The sequence below is a fragment of the Camellia sinensis genome, chromosome 12 (assembly GCF_055761805.1).
Source record: "Camellia sinensis isolate YWXY chromosome 12, ASM5576180v1, whole genome shotgun sequence".
NCBI classification, from domain to species: domain Eukaryota; kingdom Viridiplantae; phylum Streptophyta; class Magnoliopsida; order Ericales; family Theaceae; genus Camellia; species Camellia sinensis.
This window is the reverse complement of record NC_138972.1, coordinates 118322553-118342816: the sequence shown is the minus strand read 5'-3', so window position 1 is coordinate 118342816 and position 20264 is coordinate 118322553. Positions and strand designations below refer to the sequence as shown.

General features: G+C 37.4%; 2 protein-coding genes and 1 pseudogene across 3 annotated transcripts; 2 read left to right on the top strand and 1 right to left on the bottom strand.

The window, feature by feature from the left end:
* Positions 1-4415: 4415 nt before the first annotated feature.
* Positions 4416-11110, top strand: LOC114257763 (importin subunit alpha). 2 transcript variants are annotated; one of them, XM_028197554.2, is made up of 12 exons: positions 4433-4910; positions 5619-5715; positions 5794-5885; positions 5984-6115; positions 6302-6487; positions 6595-6758; positions 6847-6925; positions 8702-8830; positions 9193-9320; positions 9445-9819; positions 10645-10678; positions 10758-11110. In XM_028197554.2, exons 1-10 carry the CDS (start codon positions 4701-4703, stop codon positions 9815-9817), a joined length of 1590 nt encoding a protein of 529 aa, XP_028053355.2. In that variant the 5' UTR covers positions 4433-4700; the 3' UTR covers positions 9818-9819; positions 10645-10678; positions 10758-11110. The 2 variants fall into 2 exon arrangements, with proteins under 2 accessions (XP_028053354.2, XP_028053355.2); XM_028197553.2 differs by having other exon boundaries at positions 4416-4910; positions 10645-11110.
* A 4538-nt stretch (positions 11111-15648) lies between these two features.
* LOC145803835 (putative thiamine biosynthetic bifunctional enzyme, chloroplastic pseudogene) lies at positions 15649-17168 on the bottom strand (annotated as a pseudogene).
* Positions 17169-17476: 308 nt separating this feature from the next.
* On the top strand, positions 17477-19429 carry LOC114303398 (uncharacterized). Its single transcript, XM_028248537.2, has 2 exons — positions 17477-18668; positions 18773-19429. Exons 1-2 carry the CDS (start codon positions 18600-18602, stop codon positions 19169-19171), a joined length of 468 nt encoding a protein of 155 aa, XP_028104338.2. The 5' UTR covers positions 17477-18599; the 3' UTR covers positions 19172-19429.
* Positions 19430-20264: the final 835 nt, after the last annotated feature.

Sequence of the window (20264 nt, the reverse complement as noted above, 5' to 3'; positions counted from 1 at the left end):
GGGTCATTGACAACCAAAGTATCCTTTGGCGCAGCTTCTTCTCCATTATCTGAGTCCTCAAGAAATTGTTGCTGAAGAGCAGCAGCATATTCCGTCATAGAGCCCGAAATGAAGTATGCTGGAGTGTTGAAGATCTCAGTCCCTGGATCGTGACTGAGCTGCTCTACAGCCGCCCTCCAACCGCACTTGAAGAAGAGATCCTTGGCAGCTTCACATTGGGGGTGTTTGTTTCAGCTTTTCAGAGCCAACTTATGGCTTTTAGCTTGGAAAAAGTTATTTTGGACTGTTTGGTTAAACTTATTTTAAACAGCTTCTGATTCTAACAGCTTATTTTAACTCAAAAAAGATGATTCTGAGAAGTTGCTCACCCCTTGTTTCTGATTATCAGCTTCTGCTGTGGACATGTTAATTTATGGTTATACTCTTGAATTTTTTTATTTTTTATTTTTTTTAAAAATAGAAAAAGACTCAAATAGACTATAAATTATTATTATTTTTTATGAGAAATGTAGACAAACAAAAAATAAAAATTAATTGAAAAAGCTATTTCACAGCTTATTTAACAAACACTACTCAGCAACTTAAATCTATAATCCAACAGCTACACCAAACAGATTAACAACTTCTGATTAAAGTCATAATCTATAATCTGTTAAGCTATAATCTATAAGCTGTTTTAACAGCTATACCAAACGGGGCCATTGTTTAATGTAAGTAGCCTCCCACTCCTTGAAACCCCGGAGCTCGGCATCATCAGCATCTTTCTTCAGTTGCTCTATCTCGGCATTTTTCTTGCCCTCAAGTTTAGCAAGTTCGCGCAAATATTTGTCTTTGATCACGGCTGCAGCTTTTTGTTTTTCTGCTTCAACCGAGCTAACAAGACCGGCCAGACGACCGTTCTCGGATTTTAGCTCGGCTAGCTGCTTCCTAGCCTCTTCTAGCTCGGTAGCTTTTTCAGTTACTTCGGCCATGGCTTGCCTTGCTGTTTTTCGGAGCTCCAACACACACTTGTGGGGCAATTTGACTCTTTTGCATGGCCTGAAGAAGAATGCAAAGAAACTAATGACAAAACCGAGCAAAAAATTGGAAAAATTAGAGAGACCAGAGGGGCTTCTTACCAGGATCATTGATTTCGTTGCAGACCGGATGGCCTTGATCTCGGTCAAATTATTGTGATGCTCCATATCAGGGGGCAGACATACACTCTTAGCCAGATTGAAGGCTAGCATATGGTCTTTGTCAGCCACTACTGAGTCAGTATCACGGATAGCACGGTTTTGGAAAGACATTTTTGGAGCCCACTTGGAGGAGCTAGCCCTGTCAAAACGCTTCGGCTGAGGGCTCGGTGGAGGGCTTGGTGGAAGAGTAGTTTCATCTTCATCAACAAGGCGTTGCTCGGTTTGGGTAGTTCGGGCACGCTTGCTGGGGCGAGATGAGGAGGGTTGTTGAGATGGAAGAGCCACCACGGTCTCTTGAGTCTGGGTGGTTGGTGGTACTTCGGCTGGATGTGTTTCGGTTATGAGGGCCCTCACTCTGTTCCTCTTCGCCATTTCTTCTTCAGCAGTAGTACGGACTAGGATGATTTGTGGCAAGGTCGGGTCCGGTTCAGGAGAGGCCTCTAGCAAAAAATCTGTTACTCTGGCTTTTCATCGGCTGCTATATCTATACGTCGACTCAAAATTCAGTAACTTGGCCCAACTTCTTTCAGGGTATCGTAGTGCGGCGCGAAGTGTGTTTAGATTGGGTTAATTGTATAGTGATTTAAGGTGGGCCGAATCTGCATAAAGAAGACATCTGTCAGTTCGGTTAAGGAATAGAATACCGAAATAAAATAGAAGCATGCAAAGAAATCGAAGTAACTATACCGGGAGTTCCTTTATCCCAGTTTATACTGCGCCCTGGGATCTGGGCTTGGTGGTCTTCGAAATTGCCAGATACCCAGAAAAAATCGTCATCATTTAAGTCTTTGTCCGGTGTGTTCTTTATTATTTTCTCACGCCAGCATCGTATTCTTAAATAATAAACCCACCCGTCTTCTTTTGAGCCTATGGAGTACTGATGAAAGAGTTCGGCTAGGCCAAGGTTAATACCAGCTCGGCGGTTTAGCTCGGCTATGCCATTTATTATGCGGTATGAATTTTTGGAAAGCTGTGTGGGACATATCCTAGTTTGCTTGAGGAATTCACAAAGTAAAGGCTGTACAGGGAATCTTAGTCCAGTTTCTATAATGGACAAAAGTGTAAAGGGAACAAAACCAGGGTTTCCCCATGGTATGGTATCTAGATCGGCTAAAGTTAGGTGAACATCATCAGGGATGTTATAATCCTTTCGGAATTCGGCCAAACCCCCAGGTGTGTCTACTAAGAACCTATATTTACCCATTCTCTTTTAAGTTACAAATAAATTAAGCTTGTGTTAGCTCGGTCGGAGAAAGGTGCTGAGTAGTTCGGTTAAGCGCTCAAAGGAGTGCCTGGGCAACCTAAAGTCTGCAAAGTGAAAAAAAGAGGTGTTAAGCACAGCTCGTGGGACCGTGCTAAAAGAACAAAAAGGGGCAAGATAGATATAGTCCTAGCTCAGTTTGAAGAAAGAATTTGGTATCTTGGTTTGTGCAAGGGGTTTGTTATTTCGTTTTGTGCAAAGGTTAGTGTTAGCCCAATTGAACCTCTAGGGGCAGCGCTCTTAGTTCGGTTTGAATTACGAAGGCTGGGTTAGCCCCAAGTTATAGCTCGGCCGTGGTTAAGACTAACAGACGCGCTATTGCGCAGACTTAGTGCGGATTGCTAGCTCAGCTGAGTTAAAACAAAAGGTGGTTTGACTTGTTAAAACTAATGGTATAACGTGAAGTGTTAGTTCGGTTGAATGGTCGGGCTAGAATGACATCAACTACAAACGACTTTTTAGTTCGGTTATACTATGATTTTGGATCAAAATCAGTGTTTTTCAGTTTATTCGTGAAAAGCGAGAGGTTCTATTACACGAAAGAAAGGTATGTGTTTTGAAAAAACACACAAAATACATGTATTGTAAAAGCAAATGCGAAAAGAACAAAAACAAGGCAGATTTGAGTAAACTTACCAGGTCAAAGAGGAAGAAATCGGAGATGGAAGCAACGACAATGAAGAACACGAACTCAGCAAGTTTAGGGTTAAAGAAGCTCAGGAACGAAAGAGTGAGAAGAGGAAATGAATAGTGTGGTAAGTGATTCAAAAAAACAAAGAATTTTGTTTTGATGCAAGGACCAGATGCGGGAACTGTTCAAAATACACGAAGAACGAAGACGGCGTGACAGTTGGATTGGGCCAATCAGAGGGGGCCACGTGTCCTTGGAATGAGAAACGATTCAATTGCTGTGATTGAAGAGACGTTTTGATCGGACAGGTAGAGCCGGCGTGAATTTAGTTCGGCTGGAGAGGCTAAGAGAGTCTTTTCGCTCGGTTGGAAAGGCTAAAGAGTTTTTTAGCTCGGCTGGTAGACAAGGTAATCCCTATCATGCTACGCAGATAGAATTAAGGGGCAGTTGAGAGGGTAATTTATATGAAAATTGGGCCGAGCTGGGTAATGGGCCGTTATGGGCCACAGTGCGAAGGGCTGAGTAAAAAGGCCATGAAGTTACTTCGGCCCAAAAGAGGTGTAAATTACTCCGGTCTGCGAGAGATCTGAAGTTACTTCGGTCTCAAAGAGCTTACGGTAAGTTCGGTCGTCACTCACAAAGTTATCCCGGTTTGGATCGGAGTATTTGGTTATTCCGGTCTAGACATACGGTGGTTAGCATTAAGAAAAGCCAAGGTAAGAGCAGTGAATGGAAGAGCCGAGCTAATGTTATCTCGGTCTAGTCTGCGGCTTAGCATAGCCATGCTTACCTCGGTCATGTTGAAGTCTGACCATGGTAGAACCATCTCGCTTGGTTTATGCAGTGAGGGGTGTTGAAGGATAAACATTATTTTTCAGGAGTATGAATCCTAAGAGGACTCTACATGGAGGAGTAAAAGTCCTACTAGGATTGTGCCATGCGGAACCTATAAAAGCTTACAACATCACCTATGGAGAGATAATACAACTTTGATTCCTGAATACACAGAGTTTTTGTCTACTTGTCTATTTTGCTGACTTAGGCATTGGAGAGGTTTCCGGCACACACCCGCCGGCTAGCTCACGTTTGTGTTTTCAGGGAGTAAAACGACGACGTTTAGAGGAGCGCAGACTTGATCAACGAGATTATACGAGAATGTTTATTTCTTTTCCGTACAAGTAAAATGTTGGAAATGTTGTTACCAAAATGAGGCTAGAACTCTTCGCATTTAGAGTTTGTTTAAGGTGTGATATATAGGCACACATTTTTATTTTTTTTATATTATATCATCTTTTTAATTTTTTACATATATTTTTATAAAAAAATCAAAAAAAAAATAAAACTTAAACAATCCCTCAAAAAGGGGTGTTTTCGTATTTGGGAAGCTCCGGTGATTGAAAGTGAAAACCGCTATAAATGGTCGCCGCCCATACACAATTCAGCTTAGCTAATCCCCTTCTTGCGTCTCCTGCTCTCACTCCTGTTCCAGTCTCTCTCTCTCTCTCTCTCTCTACAAGTATCTTCATCATCATCGATATCTTCGTGGTTATGAATACAAACACTTTCATATAATTCACACACATCGATTGTCTACAATACCTTAGGGTTTCGTTCGATCGATCGAGCAACCATGTCTCTGAGACCGAGTGCTAGAACCGAAGTTCGTCGGAGCAAGTACAAGGTGGCCGTCGATGCAGAGGAAGGTCGGCGAAGGAGAGAAGACAACATGGTTGAGATCCGAAAGAACAAAAGAGAAGAGAGTTTGCTTAAGAAGCGTCGTGAGGGCCTTCAAGCTCACCAATTCCCATCTACCATCAACGTCTCTCAAATCGACAAGAAGGTCTCTCTTCCTTGCTTTCTATTTTAGTTGATTACTGATTTCAAGTCCTGTGTTGTTGTTGTGTTGCTGGGTTGCAATTAACGATGGGGATTTAGTTTTTTGAGAATGAATTCAACTCAACTCAACAAAGTATTTTCCCAATTTTGCTGATAATGAACTGTCCAACGTATTAAATTAGCGTTGATTTCAGTTTTTTATGCCCATTTTGTTTTTTCAATTTTGTCATTAAACTATAGATTGGGGGTGTGTAGTGCAGATTAAATAAACTCCAAATGGCTTATTTTATTTTGGGTGTCTGTGCTAGACCGGTTGATCTTTTTAGTCAGAAATTAGCTTGAATGAGCTGAAAAAGAAGAGGTGATTTTCTCTATTTGGACACCACCACATCCCTCAGTATACAAAATCTCCCCATTTTTAGGTTATCTCAGCTGCTTATAGATTTATTTTTGAAATGTGGGAATTTGTACAAGATTGTTTGGTATACTTATGCTTAAGAGTTTATTAGGCAAAAATAGTTTAAATAAGTTAAAAAGTTGACTATATGGAAGATGGGGAGGGGTACTTTTGATTTTGCATTTTGATTGTCAACTTTTTGCTTACAATAAGTTGTACCAAACAGACCCATAATCAAACACTCAATTTCTTGGTAGCTTGTGATATAATTATCGATTCTCATGGTGGGCTGTATTATCATATATTGGACTGCAGTTAGAAAGCCTTCCTGGCATGATTGCTGGGGTTTGGTCTGAAGATAGCAGCTTACAGCTTGAAGCAACCACCCAATTTCGAAAACTGCTTTCGATAGGTTTTTATTTTTGTTTCACTTATTTTATTTTGTGCATAATTAGTTAAATATTTTTTCTCATTGTGATTCTTTCAACAGAGCGCAATCCTCCTATCGAGGAGGTGATACAATCTGGTGTTGTTCCTCGCTTTGTTGAGTTTCTTGCCAGGGATGACTATCCACAACTTCAGGTTTGAACTTGTTCTTTTTAGTTAATTGTTTTTGTGTTGATTTTCTCAATGTTGAATGGTCACCTGTTTACATTGTTAATTGTTTTAATTCTGTATAGTTTGAGGCGGCTTGGGCTCTCACAAACATTGCATCTGGAACATCTGAGAACACAAAGGTTGTAATCGATCATGGTGCTGTTCCAATTTTTGTGAGACTTCTTGGTTCTCCAAGCGATGATGTTCGTGAACAGGTATATTACAGAAGTCCACAACCCATAAGTGCTTCATGCTTTATTTTCGACTTGATCTATTTTCTACCTCCTAAGAAGCCTTTTAGAACCTTGTACTTTTATACAGTGAGTTGCCTGTCATTTGGTTTAGTTGATAATGAAGAATTCTTAGCTGTATTAAGTAAGCCTGTTATTTGAATTGTATAGGCTGTTTGGGCATTGGGAAATATTGCCGGTGACTCACCCAAATGTCGTGATCTTGTTCTCAACCATGGAGCCTTGATGCCGTTACTGGCACAATTCAATGAGCATGCAAAACTTTCTATGTTGAGAAATGCAACATGGACATTGTCAAACTTTTGTAGGGGCAAGCCGCAACCTCAGTTTGAGCAGGTTAGACTATTGAAAGATACTATTGGGGTGTAGTGTATTTGTTTTTGTCATTTTTCTCCCTGGTGTTTGTTTCTCAAATCCTAATGATTTTGAAATCCATTGAGTAGACAAAGCCTGCACTACCAGCTCTTGCACGTCTTATACATTCAAATGATGAAGAAGTCCTCACTGATGCATGCTGGGCGTTATCATATCTTTCTGATGGTACAAATGACAAAATTCAAGCTGTTATTGAGGCTGTTGTCTGCCCCCGTCTTGTTGAGCTTTTGCTGTAAGCACTGGTTTTCATTTTGATCTATGATTGTGGAAATCTTTCTTCGTTGTTTTTTATTGACATATGTTTTTTTTTTCCTTTCTAGTCATCCATCGCCATCAGTGCTTATTCCTGCCCTGCGGACAGTTGGTAACATTGTTACTGGGGATGATATCCAAACTCAGGTATCTTGCACGCAACTTTTTAGTATGTTACGATAAAATATGCTTTCCATAATTTACTTTTCCAGTTTTTGAATTTTGGATGTGCCGGCAATGGGTTGCAAATTGATGATATTTCAGGTGCATTTTGTCATGTGTTTATGTGAGTTGAATTGCAGTGTCAGTTTCTCATTTTTCTACTTTTAATGATTGGAAATTCTTAGCATACTTACTGCAGCACTTACATTTTTCAACATAGACGCACATGAGTTGTCATTGAGAAGGCAATGGTGGGTTTATGCCCGCTGTTAACAGCAATGTTGATGTTGAAGAGGAGGGCATAGAGTATTTATGAAGATTTATGCATATCTTTATAGTGTATATACATACAACTAAGTAACATATATACAATTTATTTTACCAGCGCTTTCTTGGGATAGCTTGAAGGTATCATCACCAGGGCTCTTTTTTTTTTTTTTGGGGGGGGGGGGGGGGGGACATTTTATCAGGGTCAGAGCTGTCAATAAAGTCTTGAATAGGCCATAAAATAGCCAATAAAAACAACAAGGCTAAAACAGCTAATGAAGACAACATAGGCTAAATTAGCTAATGAGACAAAATGTTATATTCAAACCATAATTATTTCACTTTTTCTCTCACATCCATCAAATCAACTACACACAAAAAAAAGGCACTTATCAACCCAAACACAACTTTTTTTTATCTAGGCTAAAATAGCCAAAAAACCAACTAAAATAGTTAAGTTCCCAAACGAGCCCGTCATTTCTAGCTATGGTGTTCTATGAACTCACCTTGAATACTTCAGTTTGGTTTTTTGTTGGTCAATTATCTAAAAGATGGAATCCTCTACAAGTTGCTGTAATGTTTTCCTAAGTTTAGTAATGTAATGGAAGATTTAGAATAGTTGAGCTACAGTTTCACAAACTAAAACATGATTAATTCTTGAGTTGTGATTTCATAACAAAATGTGCTGGATGAACAAGTGTATAGGTGTGTTCAAGATATTTTGGTTTTTGGACAGAATCATATAGCAATCCAGTTCAAGTCTTTGTGAATAAAAACTGAATATCCTGTCTCCATTTATTGTGTTGGCTTTTGTAATTTCCTTATTTTTTGTTCCTGCGACTTCATCTCACTTTACTTCTGTACTACTGTGGACATTTGGGATTGCTCATGGAATACCCATAGTAGACAACTTTCCCTATATTTTCCTGCCTTCCTTTGTTGGTGCTACCCTAGCCAAGTAGATTAATGCTAAAAACTTTTCCTAGTTTACTTATTGTAAGTTACTATTAAAACCTGACACCATCCCCTATCATGGAGAGAATTTGTAATGTGGTGATCTTAAGGTCACATACACCATGAAAGAAGTGTTAACACAATGTCAGATTAGATGCATGGACATGTGCTACAATATGAAGAAAAATAAAATAAAATAAGTAAAGAGAAATTTTAATCTCAGGAAAGCAAAAGAGTAATCTTTGTTTTTACTTTTTCAGAGTATTGTACTGTCTCCACTTCTAAAGTTTAAACATTAACAAATACTTTATTCCTGTATAAATTATTCAACTTTTGTTTGTTTCTCAATTATTCCACTTCTGTGTTCTAATTTATTTGCAAGGAAAAGGAATCGTACACTTCCTTTGGTTGAATTTTAGTGGTTCATCTGTTCATGTGATATTGGTATTTGTAGTTGGTTTTCCATCTTCATAAAGCTCCACATGCTATAGTTTCCTCCTGGGATGGCTATCTGATGCTTTCTTCTCGTCCTCCTTTCAGGTTATTTTAGATCATCAAGCTCTTCCTTGTCTGCTGAACCTTCTGACACAAAATTACAAGAAGAGCGTCAAGAAGGAAGCTTGCTGGACCATCTCAAACATCACAGCTGGAAATAGGGATCAGATACAGGTGGGATATCTGTGAAAAAAGACCCATGCTTTAAAATGTCCAATTAGATACCTTTACTTCAGTTGCCAGTATGTTGCATCTCTTGATAGTCTGTATCCTGAATCCCTTTGTTTTAATCAATATCTTGAATATCGCAGATAGAGTTAGGGTACATATACAGCTGTGTTCCTGTGGCAAGGAACCCCTTACTTAAAAAATGGTCGAGTTAGATTCTTAATCATTATGTTACCTATCTTGACAATGAGATTTGACATGGAAAATCTTATGAAAAAAGGTCTTCACCTTTAGTTTTGTTGAAATGGTCATGTCGCCATTGTCTGCGTATTCAAAAGGGGTAATACCTGACATTTAAAATCATTTAGGCTGTAATTGAGGCTGGTATTGTTGCACCACTTGCCCAACTGCTTCAAAATGCTGAGTTTGAGATAAAGAAGGAGGCTGCTTGGGCGATTTCAAATGCTACATCTGGTGGTACCCATGAGCAAATAAAGTACGATTTTTTAACAATTATTTTTTCTTTACCTTTCTGTTTTTTTTCTGTTTTTGTTTGTTTGTTTGTTTTTTTTGGTTGAAATTCTGAATTTAGAGATACGATTTTGTTTATTTGTTGGTAGGTTCTTGGTGGACCAGGGGTGTATAAAGCCACTGTGTGATCTCCTAGTTTGTCCTGACCCAAGAATAGTCACGGTTTGCTTGGAAGGGCTTGAGAATATCCTGAAGGTTGGGGAAGTTGAAAAGAATTTAGGTAATTCAAGCAATGTAAATTTATATGCCCAGTTCATTGATGAAGCTGAAGGATTAGAAAAGATAGAAAATCTGCAGAGTCATGACAACAATGAAATATATGAGAAGGCAGTGAAGATTCTTGAGACATATTGGTTGGAAGATGAGGATGAGCAGTTGCCACCAGCTGATGCTTCTCAATCCGGATTCCAGTTTGGTGGGAATGAACCTCCAGTTCCATCTGGTGGATTCAACTTCAGTTGAAGGTATGCATTTCTTTTACCTTGATCTCAGTTACATGACACAAGACAGGTGGCTGGTGCAAGTATGTATGTGATGTATTCATATTTTTTAAGTGCTATTTTTTTTAAGGATAAAAATGATGTTTACAAATTAAAATAGATTATTATTGTATGTACAAAATAGAAGTCTTATGCATAAATTATATAGTATACTTGATTATACATACTTGTTGGGTGCATGTCCAACTAGGCATATCAGACACATTTCCATTGGTAAAAAAAAAATATCAGACACATTTCCCATATCCTTACCTTAGTGCCAAGCCTTTGACACGGGTATTTCTCAAATTTGAAGAATTCCATGTAACATTTACCTTGATTGTGTAGTCTTGTGATTCTTTTGTTCTTGATGGCTTGCACAACCATTTATTCGTTTATGGTCTTCACCTGAGGTGTGGTGAAGAGGTTGCCTACTGGGATAGACCTGTGATTTCTATAGCTTAACAACATTCCCAGGCTGGCCTTGGGGCTGGGGCACTTTTTTCTAATTTTTAATCCCCTCTAATCAAGAATTGTATGTAGTAGCATATGTAATGAAGGACATGATTAACATGTGAATCAACATGTTTAGTCAAATGCCAACTTGCTCCATCCCTATTTGGTTGAAATTGAGACTTCAATTGTTTGTTTGGGGTTGTTTTTGGCCATTCCATCCAAACTTGGTCCAATTTTCATTCTCGTCTTTGTTGGGCTTGATAGGATTTGTGGAACGTCTTTTAATTTGTTAATGGTAGTCTAGTGTCATATATCATTGTTAATGGTGCTTGTCACTGCATTGGCATTTTGCAGATATTCAGATGGTGTTGGAATGTAAGAAGTTCAGGTTTGGGCTGGTCGAACATTTGTTTGAGGTCTTGTGGGTTGAGAGTCGTTTCATTGTCTTATGGTACTCTCTGGTGCAGATTTAGGTATGGGTTGTAGAGATGCTGGTCAAATATTGTTTGCGCCTTTGCAGTGGTTGATTGAATAAGAAGACAGTTGCCTGATAACCATGAAGTGTAGATGTTGAGCACCGTTTGGGATCTCCTTCCCATGGGGGAACTGCATGAATGGAGTCCTTAATATTATTTTATTTTATTTTATTTTTTTATCCCTGCTGAGCTTGAATGCAAGCTGTTAAAAAAATGGTAAATTGAATGCCAGGGGTGGAGCATACCTCTATGGAATCATGGTTTATATATATATATATACATATATATTGTTTGGTTTGTAGTTAAAAAGAGTAAATAAAAAGAAAGGTATATATGACTAGAAAGGCTTGTCAGTGTGGAGGATGCAAGGGAAATACATGTTTGTTATTGATATTAGAAAATTTCATGGCTGGATGAAGTATATATTGGTATGTTGTTTTGCAAATCCCATTTGCTACCTTAACTTTGGTTGTGTGCCTTGTACTCTCTCTGACGCGCGTGCGTACACACGCACGCACACACTATTCTTTGGTGAGAGGTATAGGCTGGTAGCCGACCTGAGCGAGTGTTGTGAGAAAGGCTGTCCAGTCTTGACATTAACCTATAACACTTGTGTTTGATTAGGGATTTAAAAAGGCACTGGTTTCCTCCAGTCTGCTTTGAGATTGGAATGTGTTGTTGGATCTGTGGAGATTTATTACGAGTCTTCTTTTAATAATTTAAATCGTTTAATATGTAGAACTCGTCGAATATTATAAATTTATAAAAAAATTACGTTGATTGGATATCAATAGTTACGTGATCAAATTAATTTTTTATAAAAATAAAATAAACAGAAAAAAATAAACGATTGACAAAAATTGATTCGATGAAATAGTTATCAATATCTGATCAATGTAATTTTTTATAACTGAAGAAGTTTTGTATATTGAATGGTTTAGAATATCGAAACAGAACCTGTGGTGGGTCTTCACAAGTCTAATAGCAGCCCTTCAGTCGGATATAGAGGGAAGTTATGCCCATTTAGAAAATGATTTTGAAAGGAAAAGAGAAAACGGAGGTAAAATATAAATAAAATTATATTTATATTTTATATAATTTCACTTACTTTTTTTTTTTTTCTCTCTTATCAAATCTTTTAATTAAACCCAATTCAAAGATTATTATGGTGTCGTGAAAGTCCTCTCGTCGTTATTCTAGGGGAGCTTTAATTTATGCAACACATTGGACTCATTACATTCACTTTCTCATTCTGGGGTAATTTGAAAAGTTAATTAAAAGTAGATTTTTTTGATTTTTTTGTCTTTTTGTGTAAAAAAAATTGTGAAAAGTGATGTAAATCAAAATAAGTTAACTTTTTATTAACTTTTCAAATTGCCCCTATACTTACAAATAAAAATATTTAGCTTGTTTAGTTTTAGTTTTCAGAAAATAATTTTCAAAAAATTTTACAATTTTTTTTATTATTTTCTGTATTTTAATGTTTTCAATGGATTTTTTTTAATTTTTAGATACACCTAATATAAATAAACTTAAAAAGTATAATATTTGTGGAAAAAAAAATTAAAAAATTCACTAAATACCAAAAAATATAAAAAAAAAAAATTATGAAAATTCAGTACATTTTTTTTATATTTTTGTGTATTTATTAATTTTTTTAAATATTTTTTTCACAAATATTTTACTATTTACATGCATCTAAGTAAGGTGCATCTAAAAAAGTAAAAAAAATGTTTAAAATTAAAAAAATATTTACCAAAAATAAAAAAAATACAAAAAATAAAAAATTAAATCCATAAAATTAAAACTTAACACACTGATTGTTTTTGTTTTTATTTTACCCTAACTCTCATCTCCATTCTTAACTTTGCATTTTCTTCCTTTTTTTTTCTCCCTCTCTCATCTATGGATTTAGAACATCTCCAGTGCATCCTCTATATTCGAAGATATAGAGGATTTGTTGCTTCAACCCATCCTCCAAATCCATCTCTATTTGGGAGGAGGATGAGTTGATCCTCTAAATATGAAGGGAGGATGAAAAATGGAGGATGTCCTCTAAAACACTATTCATTCTATATTTTTTATTATTTTACAAATAACTTTTAATATGTAAATTTAATTTTTTTAAAATTGACATTATTAAAAAATGTGAAATCATACCTTTAACCTGAGTATAATATTAAATATATTTTACAAAAAATTTAAAATTAAATATTTGTTAATGAACAAAAATTACTTTTTGATGAAGGGAGGATGAAGAGTTTTGAAGGTTTGTGGTTGGAGTTTGAATGAATAGTAACATACTCTATATTTACTTTTTGAATAAAAAAAATTATTTTCATCCTCTTGGTGAGAGGATTGGGTTGGAGATGCTCTTAAGGTGGTGTGTAGCAGCGGTAGTAATTAAAGTGGGCAAGGCAAGAGAAGGGCACGGTGGGTCATTGAGGGTAGGGATGGCAACAGGTTGGGATAGGGCTAGGGATCACACCCCTCATCCTTGATTCCAAATGGTAAAATTTTCCCCGTCTCCGACCCCGATCCCTTATGGAAAACTTATTGTAAAATTTGATGTATAGAGAAATAGAGAGAATGAATTATGTATTATTGATTGATATAATGTTCTATTTATTACAATGATTCATGATTCCTATATATAGAAGAGGGTGAGTGTGTAGTAGGTAAGGAGTAGGTGAAGTGGAGGTGGTAGTGGTGTAGTGGGTTAGGTTTAGTGGAGTAGGTTAGGTGGTAGTGGTGTAGTGGGTTAGGTTTAGTGGAGTAGGTTTAAGTGGGTGAAGTAGGTGATAGTGAAATTCTAACAGCCCCCCGCAAACTCAAGGAGGATAGAAACTAACCAACTTGAGTTTGGAGAGAGGAACAAAACAGGAAAATACATAAAAATAATAAAGGATAGGAGACACTGTATGGTCGTGTCAGACCATTGGTGAAGACACTGGATGGTGGTGTCATAACGGTGTAGAGGACACTGGATGGTGGTGTCGGACCGTTGTAGAAGACAGTTTATGGGGTCATGTCGGACCGTTGTAGAAGACAGTTTATGGGGTCATGTCGGACCGTTGTAGAAGACAGTTTATGGGGTCATGTCGGACCGTTGTAGAAGACAGTTTATGGGGTCATGTCGGACCGTTGTAGAAGACAGTTTACGGAGTCTTGTCGGACCCTTGTAGAAACTAATCGGAATCTATGTCGGGACAGTTTACAGAGTCTTGTCGGACCCTTGTAGAAACTAACCGGAATCTATGGCGGGACAGTTTACAGAGTCTTGTCGGACCCATAAAGGAGCTAACCGGAATTAATGTCGGGACATTTTACAGAGTCTTGTCGGACCCATAAAGGAGCTAACCGGAATCAATGTCGGGACAGTTTACAGAGTCTTGTCGGACCCATAAAGGAGCTAACCGGAATCAAATGTCGGGACAGTTTACAAAGTCTTGTCGGACCCATAAAGGAGCTAACCGGAATCAAATGTCGGGACAGTTTACAGAGTCTTGTCGGACCCCTTAAAAAATCGCATCCTCAAAAGGTGTGCCCAAATTTTCAAAAAGCGTGCCATCAAAAGGCGTGCTCACTTTATCAAAAGATGTGCCATGAAAAGGCGTGCCAGTTTGTCGGGTCGGTGGCAAGAGGCGCGCGATGCGCGTGGCTGCCTCGGCTATAAGACGGAGGCTGAGGCTGAGGCAGAGGCAGAGAAAAAACTGCGAAAAACCTCTGAAAAAAACTTCGTTGTGCTGAGAGAGAGAGTCTGAAAAACTCTTCGTTGTGCTGAGAGAGAGAGTCTGTAACACTCAGTTGCCCAGACAATGGCCTCTTCTTCCTCTTCTTCCCGTGGTCTGCTTACTCTCTTTCCCGAACTGAACGAGTCAACAAGAGAAATAACTGGTGCGGTGGCCAGTGAACCTCAACCAAACACCCCGGAGTTTGCTCCGTTGAACTTTCCGATGCGGTCGGTGGAGCAAAGAATGGCAGTGCAGTCAGATGTGGAGGCCAATCAGTATACTTTGAAGGCCTGTGTGGAAAGCATGACGGCGGTCACAAATTTGTCGCACCGGCTGCAGAGTAGGACAAATGAGGTGCAGCATTTAAACGGCCAACTGGCTCTGCTCCAGCGCATGTATAAGGATGCGCGAGCAGAGATAAGTGTGCTAAAGGCGGAAAATAAGGAGCTGAAGCGGAAGGCCACCGTGATGTTCCGATTCGGAGGTCCGCCATATGCTGCAGTAGAGGAGTATGGTGGAGTGATCGTGCCCAGTGGAGTGGGAAACACGGAGGCAACACGGTCAAGGGCCGCCCAGGACGGAGGCAAGAAGAAAAGACCGGCGGCAGAGTAGAGAAGAAAAATCCCACCTGTGAATGTGGGTGTTTGTTTGTTTGTTTGTTTGTTTGTTTGTTTTTTTTTTTTTTTTTTTTTTTTTTTTTTTTGTATGTGGAAACATGGTGATCGGGGTGAGCCCTGACATGAATAAAATGAGTTTGGTGTGCAGATCTTCCTGCGTCTTTTTTTGTTTTTGTTTTTGTTTTGTTTTTTTTTTTTGTTTTGTTTTTTTTTTTTTTAAAAGAAAAGAAAATTGAAGAGAAGTGTGTGAATGTGAAAGTAATAAAAAATTAAAAAAGAAATGGGAGATTTAAAGTTGTGGGCGGGTGTGTTGGTTGCTTTTCAAAAGATGGAGTAAAAAAGTTGAGTGGGGAACATGAGTGTGTGGAAAGAATGAAAAAGAAAAAGGATGGGTTGGATTTGTACAAAATAATAATAAAATAAATGAGTGGAGAAGGTTGGAAAAGGGAAGAGAAAAAGAAAGAAAGGCAAAGTATTGGTTTGTTTTGGATTCCAAGTAACAATGGAGAGAAACACTCTGGTGAGGAAGCCTCACACATCCACTGCGTGCTCACGGCTTTGAAGAGACCCACTTTCCAGAACTTCGACCACTGCAAGCACTCCACCTTCTTCAGATGTCAATGCTGTTCTGCCCTCATCAAAACCCACTAAAGATTCCATAAGTGTGGAAGGTCCAGCCAGTACATCTCCACTTGTAGATACCATTACAGGGTCAACGACTAAAGCTCTAACTGGGAACTGCTTGAGACAGTGATGAAGAACCTTGACTATGCCAATGGAAGGAAGCATGCCTGTTTTCACAATATCAACATTCATGTCAAACAGCACGGACTTTAATTGCTCTGCAACAAAATCCTCGGGCACAATGTTCACACCCTGAACTCCAATGGTGTTCTGAGCAGTGACAGCTGTGATCACAGTGGAACAGTACACTCCACGGGCTGCACAAGCCTTGAGAGGGTTATGATTTGTATAGGGAAATGAAATCCGGCGGGCGGTCAAGGCAAGGTTGCCGCCCGCCGGAAGGCGAAGAACACCAAGAGCTTAACCTATAGCTCTGATACCATGTAAAATTTGATGTATAGAGAAATAGAGAGAATGAATTATGTATTATTGATTGATATAATGTTCTATTTATTACAATGATTCATGATTCCTATATATAGAAGAGGGTGAGTGTGTAGTAGGTAAGGAGTAGGTGAAGTGGAGGTGGTAGTGGTGTAGTGGGTTAGGTTTAGTGGAGTAGGTTAGGTGGTAGTGGTGTAGTGGGTTAGGTTTAGTGGAGTAGGTTTAAGTGGGTGAAATAGGTGATAGTGAAATTCTAACACTTATCACCAACCTGCTCTCACCCCCTAATGAGGATCGAGTTTCCCGACCTCGAAAATTTCCTGGGCAAAAAAAAAAAAAAAAAAAAAAACCAGTAAATGGAAAATTAGTGAACAACGACACCAGTAACAGTGAGTTAAAAAAAAAAAAAAAAGAGTAGCAAACTCTATTTGTTGAGCCGCGTCATCAGCTTCTTATACTTGTACTTGTTCATCTTTCTCTTTCTCTTCTTCTTGATGCTATTGGCCTAGATCGTCAGAGTGTCGCAGCATACAACATCGTTGGCATCTGACGACACTAACCCAATTGAAAAAAATAAGGTTTAAAGAAAACGCAAATGGAAAGCTTGGGAAGATTGGGGACAAAGGAAGAAAATCGAATCCTCTGTTAAGAAAAAGAAGAGAAGATGCCGCCGTGAGAGAGGGGAGAAGATACCACACCGTGATCATAAGGGAGAGTGGATGACGCCAATGAGAGAGGAAAACAATGCCGGTGTGAAAAAGTGAGAGGAGCAATTGTTAGAGAGAGCATTTGAGAAGAGAGGCAAAAATAAAATAAAATAATGGAGAAGTGAAGAGTGAGGCCAAAAAACCCTAAAGACACACACACACACACACACACACACACACACACATATATATATATATATATATATGATGGGGTATAATTGTAATTAACCATTCAAAGATGGTTTGGGGTTAAGGCGGGAGGAAACCTATCACCATTCTCAGCCCAAAAATCGTTAGGGATGTAATTTCGAAAACTAGCCCCAACCCGTTGGAAATATTTTTCAAGGAAAAACCATTCTAATGAGGCCGAGACTGGGTCCCTGTCAAGTCAGGTTTAGATTGCCATCCCTAATTGAGGTAAGGTTAAGGAGGAGTTGGGTGGAGGAGGTAAAAGGAAGCAAAAATGGGGGTTCACTATTATAAATAACAAAATGTGATGTAGATATAATAAAATTTAGATGTTATTTGACATAAATTAAGTAAGTGTATTTATTTAGATAAGTTTACTTATTTGGGTCATATCATTTTTTTTATTTTTTTTGTAAAAAGTCAAAAATATATTTATTTAGATTATTTTAAAAATCTCTTTACTCTGATCTTATTTGTCAACTATACATTAGTCAAAAAGTCACTATAAATTATTTCATAACTCTTTCTCTATTTTTTACACATCTTTTTATAAAAAAGTTAAAAAATTAGTAAAATACTCCATTCCCCTATGATGCCTCTGGATATGCTGTGTAAATTGATTACTAATCGCTGGTATCACAGGTGATGATAAGATGATATTACTTTTGTTACATAAGACCATCTCCAACGGTGAACCAAACCTGGCATCAAATTTAAAATTTGGTGAAAAAGTCACTTTTCTAAGCTCCAACGTTTTCACCAAATCGATATCAAATCCAGAATTCAGCAAAAATGGTACCAAACTGAGTGCAGGCGAAGCATTTCACCAAATTACTGTTCCTAACCGTTGGGATGAGACGAACGGGTCGACCATCCGGTTGACCAACCGGTCGCCTCGGATAAAGTTCAGACAGTTCACAAAAAGGTTGAAACCAGTCAAAAAAAAAAAAAAAAAAAATTTTGCCTAGGTGGTCGACCACCCGGTCGACTGGCCGGTTGACCACCCGGTCGACCACCAAAAGTTCAAAAAAAAAAAGGTTCAAACCGGTAAAAAAAAAAAAAAAAAAAAATTTTGCCGTTACCGGTTGACCGGCCGGTCGACCAATCGGTTGCCATGAAACGGATTTGATGTTGAATCGTTGGAGCGCGAAGTATCAAATTAAGAAAATGACCCCTTTTTGACTCAGATTTGGTGAAACATTTGGTACATCGTTGGAGATGCTCTAAGATTAGTCAATTTTGTATATGTATATATATTTCTTGTTTAAAAACAAAATAAAATCTGCATTTGTGCTTTTCAACTTGACAAAGACTAATCCAATCAAATGATTTAGGCTTGACATCATTCAGGCAGTTGGATTATTGGAAACATGAAAAAAATTTCCGCCAAAACATAAATTTTGAAATTGAAATTTCAGACTTAAAAGTCGTCATAAAGAGCGCAGGACTTCACTTCCCCCATCAATCCCAAAACGATAGACTTCTTCCAAAGAATTGGCAAAACTAAGCTACTAATCTATGGCTGTCTCAGGCAAAACCACCACCACCACCAATCCATCTTCAACTCTCCATCCTCCTTACTTACAGGTCCTCTCATTCTCTCTCTCTCTCTCTCTCTCTCAACTTTTAGTTCTTGTGGATCAACAGTGAAAACATTTTTAATTTTTTTTTTGTTTTTTTTTTTGATGCAGATGATAAGCGAAGCAATATCGTCATTGAAGGATCGCACAGGTTCGAGCCAGCCAGCGATCGCGAAATTCATGGAAGAAAAGTACAGCTCTCTGCTTCCCCCAAATTTCAAGAAATTGTTGTCGATTCAGTTGAAGAAGTTTGTGAAATCGGAGAAACTTGTCAAAATCAAAAACTCCTACAAGGTGTCTGCATCCGAGAACGTGAAATTGGTTGCTGCTGCTGCTGCTTCTATCAAAGAATCCGAGAAGAAGAAAACAGACAAGGCTGTTGTGAAGAAGAACGGAGAGAAGACGAAGAGGCTGAGCCAAGTCAAAACTCCAGAGGCTCTCAAGAAGAAGAAGAAAGTTTCGACCCCTGCGAAGAGGAACGCATCCAAGTCGGTCAAGGCTAGGGCTTGATGATGATGATGTTTAATGGTGATTTCAAGTTATACATATGTAGTAGGAATATGGTATGTAGTAATAGTAATCTGACTGTTAGATCTACGTTTCTTCTAATTTGCTTGTAATTATTGTTGTTTTTGAATTTGATGCGTAGGTTGTGTTATTTTTTTTTTTGAAGCTTTTGAACTGAACTTCTTGTTACTGTTTATTTTTGGAAAAATGTTAAGAGACTCAAAATTTTATCAAATGTTTCACATTTCAAATGTCTCACAATTTAAGGTTGTTTTGAGAATGGAAAATATTAGAGGCTTTAAAATTTTTACCAAATGTTTTATGGAATATGAGTGTGGGCTACACACTCATTGTTTGATATCAATTTTGGTATCTATTGTAATAGCATAATTATCTGTATTATGCACATGTATAAATAAATTATAATTAATTTGTAAAATTAAATAATAATCCAAAAAATTTACCTAAAATATTTAGTAAAGAAAATTTACAATCAATGAAATTTTATTCATTTTTATCACAGTTATATATAAGAGATTTTTTTTTTTTATGTCATTAATTGTGTATTTTAAGTTCTTAGTAACAAATACATGTCATAATTTAATTGGTAAAAATTAAAAAATAAATCACAAAAATTATATTTATTATAAAATATAAATGCATTTGGTTTTATGAGTTTCGTGTAAATTTAATTTATCATATGATAGTGATAAATTACATTTATCAATATATTAATTTTTTCGTATTTTGTATAGTCTAAAAATTTGTCTAGCATCAATTATAATTTATCTTATTTTATAAGATTTACGTAAAAATATATTACAATTCACTCGTGATATTAAATTTAGGCTTGACATTATTTACACCAACTTAGTCTTCACTTAATCATTAAAATTATCTTTGTTTGTTTTCAACTTATAAGAATCATTTGACCTATCTATTTATTAAACTAGTAAATAGATATTTGTAAGTATTTTTTATTATAATTAAAAATTTTGAACTTAGTTTAAAAAAACAATATATTTATGTTTAAAACAATTAAATGAATAGTTATACATGTTTATGGATGAAAAAATTATATAAAATAGAGTCACCC

Bases quoted from the DNA above. Each gene is read 5' to 3' on its own strand.
- LOC114257763 (XM_028197553.2), top strand. From the start codon at position 4,701: ATGTCTCTGAGACCGAGTGCTAGAACCGAAGTTCGTCGGAGCAAGTAC. The intron at 6,488-6,594 runs GTTAGACTATTG...TCCATTGAGTAG, and splicing joins CGCAACCTCAGTTTGAGCAG to ACAAAGCCTGCACTACCAGC. The intron at 6,926-8,701 runs GTATCTTGCACG...TCCTCCTTTCAG, and splicing joins GGGATGATATCCAAACTCAG to GTTATTTTAGATCATCAAGC.
- LOC114303398 (XM_028248537.2), top strand. From the start codon at position 18,600: ATGGCTGTCTCAGGCAAAACCACCACCACCACCAATCCATCTTCAACT. The intron at 18,669-18,772 runs GTCCTCTCATTC...TTTTTGATGCAG, and splicing joins TCCATCCTCCTTACTTACAG to ATGATAAGCGAAGCAATATC.